The sequence below is a fragment of the Natrix helvetica genome (genome assembly GCF_964273705.1).
Source record: "Natrix helvetica genome assembly, chromosome: 2".
In the NCBI taxonomy this organism is placed as follows: Eukaryota; Metazoa; Chordata; class Lepidosauria; order Squamata; family Natricidae; genus Natrix; species Natrix helvetica.
Genome location: NC_138552.1, coordinates 183,649,005 through 183,655,642, shown reverse-complemented (window position 1 = coordinate 183,655,642; position 6,638 = coordinate 183,649,005). Strand labels below are relative to the sequence as shown.

At 36.8% G+C, this 6,638-nt stretch overlaps 1 protein-coding gene across 1 annotated transcript; it reads right to left on the bottom strand.

The window, feature by feature from the left end:
* Positions 1-423: 423 nt before the first annotated feature.
* LOC309387419 (large ribosomal subunit protein eL32-like) lies at positions 424-828 on the bottom strand (the record flags this gene model as incomplete). Its single annotated transcript, XM_081943897.1, has 1 exon — positions 424-828. The coding sequence occupies one exon, from the start codon at positions 826-828 to the stop codon at positions 424-426; it is 405 nt and encodes a 134-aa protein (XP_081800023.1).
* Positions 829-6,638: the final 5,810 nt, after the last annotated feature.

The following is a 6,638-nucleotide window of genomic DNA, read 5'->3' as shown; positions in this document are numbered from 1 at the left end:
AGCATATATATTCCTATATAAAAGCTTTCTTAGCATTATATTTGATTAGAGATTAAGTAAATGATAATAAGGGTATTCTGCAACTTGAGTCTCCTCCAGATTTCTAAGGATTCTTAAAGTTAGAATCCATGTTTCTGCAGATTGCCCAAATTAGCTGTAAAACAGGATCAGTATCAATAGTAAACTAGTCAATAGTGTGATAAGGCATGGACTTAAGATAAATCAACACATGGAACTGGCACACAGACATACGTGGCCTTGACAGGACAAACCACGATGTCCAAGGTTACATTTTCATTCCCCAACCCACCCTGCCCTGGTTATATCATCCCCCCCGCCTCCTTTGTTGTCTCCCAGATAGTTTTTTAAAGTGTAGTCACATTTAAAAGCAGTCTAGCCACCCTGAAATATTTCTTTTCCCCCTCAAATGTTATACTTTATTAAATATAGTTGTTCAAGACAAGCTATCCATTTTATTTTGCTGCGCATTCTGGCATTTGGATTGGTAACTTTGATAGCAAGCTGAGCTGGTCTCTCCACAGTTATTTTCCGATTCTTGGATGAAACATTATGAGCAATTTCTGCACAAAATGACTTGTTGCACATCATTAGCACATCCAGCTCTTTGACATTATGAACAAGAAATTTCCAGAATGCTGAGGGCAGCATATGTTCTGTTTTCTTATTGTTTCCATAGCCAATGTTGGACATCAAGATCTGCCCCTTAAATCTTCTGTGAACTATGTTGTCAATACGTCTTGGCTTGTGCCAGTTACACTTGATTTTGACATAGCAATCAGATTGATCACCGATGAACTTTTTAGTCATCTTTTTAACAATATTCCCACCTTCCCTTTCTACTATCAGACCTTTATCCAGAACTCTTTATTTTCTTCCAAGGCCAAAGCAGGGATATAGGGGTAAAAGAAGCAAAATAATGATAATAAAAACTTATTCTTCGGCTTGGATTTCAAACCCTTGTTGAAAAGCCAGCACTTGAGATATTCTACAACATTTGCAACTTCAGTTCCACCTATTGTTTGCTTATCACTCTGCCAGTACTATCACCATTGGGACTCACTCACATTTTACTTCTCAGGGCTGCCCCAAGGATCCTTCTTCTGGCTTCTAACTGTCCAAATGACCCATCTACGTGGATGATGCTCATGGCCCAATAAAGTTTCTTCTTAGACCTGGCAGAATATCTTTTAATAACTTTAAATGAGAAAGGCTTTCTTCTCAGCCAAAGGATATAATTTCAAAAGATGGTAAAGGTCTCCCTGTCCAGTCATGTCTGACTCTAGGAGATTGTGCTCATCTCTTTTTCTTCGCCAAGGGAGCCAATGTTGTCTAAAGACATTTTTCATGGTCACGTGGTCAACATGGCTATATGCCAAAGACTCATGGAATGCTGTTATCTTCCCACCTGAGTAGTAAATATTTATGCACTCAAGTTTGCATGCTTTCAAACAGAGGGGCCAATGGAGGGGCCAATAAAAGATGAGAGATGGTATGCAGGATGGAGGGGCCCAAGAAAGACAGAAGTGGATGGAATATGGAGATTGTTTGGATAATCAAATTCAAAACAACTTCCATCAGGTATTTATTATAACATTATCAATTATTCTATTCTAATTGACGAGAGAGAGAGAGAGAGAGAGAGAGAGAGAGAGAGAGAGAGAGAGAGAGAGAGAGGGCACATGAAAAGAAAGGATGAAAAGAAATAGAAACCACCAATTTACTTTGCAACAAATGCAAATTTGATTACAAAGTTAGCTCTTAATCTATGTCTACAAAAAAAGAGAAAGATCGTTTTTTCTATTATTGAATTTTTACGTTGAAACCACATATCATTATTGCATTTTTAATGCTTCATGCAAAAAGTCTGTGAGAAGTTTCCAGTCAGCCATAAATGCAGATATTATATTTTCTCTAATTAAAGAAGTTAATTTTGTCATCTCTGCAAGTTCTAGCACCATTGTTGATGCCAAACCTTTTCTCCTTTGAGCATATTTTTTAAATCTTTTTTTTTAACCATATCCTCAACAATATAGACAGGACAAGCTATTGGATATAAACAGGGAGCAAACCATGGGTGAAATTCGACCAGTTCTATCCTGTTTTGGTAAACTGGTAGTGGCGGTGGCGAGAGGCTCCGCCCACCCACCCAGACGTCATCATGTCCCATTTTTGATGCTCTATGCATGCGCGGAAGGTCCCGCACATGCATGGAGGTGGCACGTGCAATCACATTTGTGAACCGGTAGCAAAGGTAAGTGGATTTCACTCCTGGGGCAAACCCCACCCTTATTTGCACTGCTAATGTTACCTACTTGGATAATGAAATATCTACAAGCAAGCAGCCAAGCTCAGAGAGTACCAAGGGCTCCACAGTTTTTAAACCTTGCACTCTGTGCTAGTAGCTATTATGTCTCATACAATAGAGATACGGTGGTAGCAGAACAGGATATTATAATGACTTTATAGTCATTGCCTCTTGTTGACCTGTGAATGAGAAACCTTGCTTCTTGTGTTTCCTTTTATGTTCTTCTAAAGCTAAATTTGTAACATATCTTATTATCACATTTCTCAAAGGAGGTGTGCAGGAATAACCTGCTGTTAATTGCATTTAATTTCTGTGCAGGGGTTCTCAGAGGTAACTGGAAAATTAGCAAGAATAATCCTCTTTATATCTATTGTTAGCATATGGAAAAAGTTTGCCTTGGTGGATATCTTTTTATATTAATATTTTCTATTCATATGTATTTGTTTAATTTTATCCCATCCTTCCTTTAATGAGCTCAGCAAGTACTCAAAGGTCCCAGCTTCATTTTTTTCTTCACAACAAAACTCCTTCAAATAACTACAGCCACTGGATGATGATAACACTTAATAAACAGTACGTCTTAAGATGAGATTTGAAACTCCTTCCTCCCAATTCCATAAATGCTGATGTATGGTGAATCTGAAAAATGGGTGCACTTGATATCTATGGGATAGAGTGCAAACTAATGAATAACAACATTTTATTGTTGTGCATAAGGATCAGCCATGGTATACTATACATAAAATATGGACATATTTTTTTCAGATAGTTGACAACCTGTGTTTACAAACGGAACAGGTGCAGTATGTGATAATCTCCACTTGAATTAACTGTTGATGTTGCTCACATCAGTCATTTATTCAGAAGCAAGAGAATGGAAGATGTAATCTCTGCATTGCAGAGATCTTTGCAAGAAAATGCTAGATAGAGATGATGGATGGAGAGAGGGACACAGAGAGAGACACAGAAAGAAAGAAAGAAAGAAAGAAAGAAAGAAAGAAAGAAAGAGAGAGAGATAATAGAGTAATGATAGATAGATAGATGGATGGATGGATGGATGGATGGATAGATAGATAGATAGATAGATAGATAGATAGATAGATAGATAGATAGATGCACACTTGGAGAATCCTGACGTTGGAGATGCAGGTATGCTAAGGAATTAACATGGAAGTTCATCTCTGTTGATTTCACTAGATAAAAACCACTCAATAGAAAAATGCACATCGCACCTCATTTATTGCTGAAAGGGAATGCAATGTGAATAGTTAGTATTGTGATTACCGAAAATGGAAAAAAATATATAATGTACTGATGTGTGAAAATAGAGGATGCTTTTGGGAGCACAGGTTTGGATGTATACCTTTGCTGATATTATGTTATCACTGTTAGGGATGTAACCCTAGTCTTGGCTTGGCAATGTATATAAGCCATGATTGTAAAAAATGTATCTGTTACTTTAAATGCTAGAGAGATGTAATTGGATGCTAATTGCTTTAAGCAGCCATATAAGGAGGAAGGAACTATTACGGTCCCTCCCTGGATAGCTACTGATTTTACTGACTGTTATTGTAACTAAGTTACCTGTCTACATGGTGAATTGTGAGTTGAGTAACTATAACTTCAACGAGGTGTAAATAGACTGTACATACTTTAAGACTGCTTATAGTCTGTTTGGACACTATTTATCCTATTTTTGTTATGCAAGTAAAGCTATTCTTTGTTTTACCTTTGGTGGCTGTGAGTGACTATTCAACGGCTTATTCGTTACTACATTCTCCTGCTGAACTCTAATGTCCTAACTGGGATAGACTTAACAATCACTATTTGCTCATTTATGTAAAAAGATTCAAATTATGGAGTGGCAATTCAGGAGTAGCCCAGATTTAATTTTCTAGCAGCCAATAAATTAACTCGACTATTAGCTTATTTTCTACCCCCACCCTCCATCCCCAATGTAATCTTCTGTATGTCCAATTGGAAAAGACCCAATTTCCTGACTGCTATTTTTCTAGCCACTGAAAAATATAAGTATACTTTGCTAAACAGCATCCATACTCTTCCTTCAACCTCTTTCAGAGCCTATCAGTATTTGCTGCAATGTTTTTTTTTACATTCTTCATATCAGTCTGCTCAATGTTATAAATCAGCTAAAGATGATACCACAAGTTTTCCACTGTGGCCTGCCAAAGATTTCATGTTCCCCTTGTTTAAGCTGTCACAGATGGGAGGTCAAGGTAAGCAATATCATCAGAACTATTCTGATGATTGTGATCAATTGGTGATGTGCATAAAAACATGAGACATATGACCAGGAAACTGTCTACTGCCATAAAGATAAAATATAGGATATGCCCACTTTTTGTTAAGCTGTAAAAACATTTTAGGATCTCACATTTGCATGGGGATCATTTCTCCTGGAATGAATGGGTTTTCTCAGTGACCATATATAGGGCAACTATATTATTAGTCATTACGCTGCACTTCTTCCACCTAATGTGGAACATAGCAGATAAAACTTTGTCAATTGCAAGAAAACAATCAAGATTAGAGAGCACCCAGGACCCCTCACTTTGTTGTACATTTCATTGATAATAATGAAATAATGGAATGAGAGCCACAGAGGCACAGTGGTTAGAGTGCAGTGCTGAAGGCTACTTCTGCTGATCACCAGCTGCCAGCAGTTTGGCAGATTGAATCTCACCAGGCTCAAGGTTGACTCATCCTTCCATCCTTCTGAGATGGGTAAAATGTGGATTGTTGGGCGCAATATGCTGACTCTGTAAGCCACTCAGAGAGGGCTGTAAAGCAATATATAGAAGTCTGAGTGCTATTGCTATTGTTAATAATAGCTCATATATTCTCTTTTCCTTTCTTTCCACAACCGATGAACATTTGAGTTAGGAACTATTTTCTCTTCTGTAGTTCTCAGTAACTTCTCCGATCAGCATGTTGTTCTGCTTTTTTTCATTTAGAAATAAGCATATATTATTTAACAAGAATTTTCTTTCTCTTCTTGACCCCCACAATACAAGAGGCGAAAACTCTCCATTATAATCAGTCAGTGATCTTCTTTTTCACTTCTGCATGTTCATCTGAAATACATTTTCAGCGTTTAAGAAGAAGAATGAAGAACCATTTAAGGGAATATACAGTTTGTTAACCAGAAAACAAAAAGAAATGGAATTTGAATCTGACTTAATGCTAATGCGTTTAAACTTAAAAAGGAAAAGGAAAAAAGAAAACCAATCTCCGTAATCATGCCTCACAGCAAAGACTCTATTTCTTTTCTTCCAGATGACTTTTGGAGATGGGATAATTTTGTCTGATGGCCATTCATGTTATAGCATCTCTTTCTTAATGGTTTATCACCGGTTGGTACCTTATTAATGGCAATAGAAAGTGAACCATTTGTGCATTACTTTAAGGTACCATTTTGCCAAGAAATATCTATGTCTGCTTCCCCCCCCCCCCCCAAGTTAAGATAATTTAATTCATATTGTGCATAATGTTCGGATACATGAATGCTTCTCATTTTGAACCAAGGGTAGTCTTTTTTTTAAAAAAATCTTTGACTGCATAAAGAAAACATTAACAAATGTCTACTACATTCCTGTAAAAGTTGCTTTAATAATAATAATAATAATAATATAAGCCCTCTGTGAAGATACATGTCTCTTTCATCAAAGTGGAACCTACATAGATAGAAAATGTCCTTAGTCATATCTCTATTTTCACTGCAGTCTTACTGGAATGGAAGAGTTACTGGACAAGTGTGGAGCAGAAGTGAATTTTGTTAAATAATTCGTCTTTCTACTTTAGATCTTTCTTTCTTTCTTTCTTTCTTTCTTTTTTTCTCATATAGAAATAGGAACATCTGCAGGGGAAAAATCAGTTTGCAAGATGGAGAAAAGAGCATGGGAATACAAGTTTCATTCTTTTTGAATATGGGTTGTTACATAGTCCAGGTATGACTGAGCACAATTGGCCCAAAGTAACCCAATCACCTTCCTGACACAGGATGGATTATGTGTAGTCTATGTTCTTGTTTAGTTCAGGATCTTTACTTATGGTTGGCATTTCAATCCTCTCTGAATAGAACCGCCTAGTTTTATAGAATGTCTACATTATATTTTTCTTTGCTTGTATTCCTTTATTTCTGTTCTGGGTTTAATTTGAAGAACAATCTAAATAAGTAACACCTGCAGTTAAGATACAACCACATTTCTCTCACACAGCCCTCCAATTTCTCATGACATTCCTAACCCAAAGAAGAGAATACAGGTTATAGAAAAATCCTCTTCATTGTGAA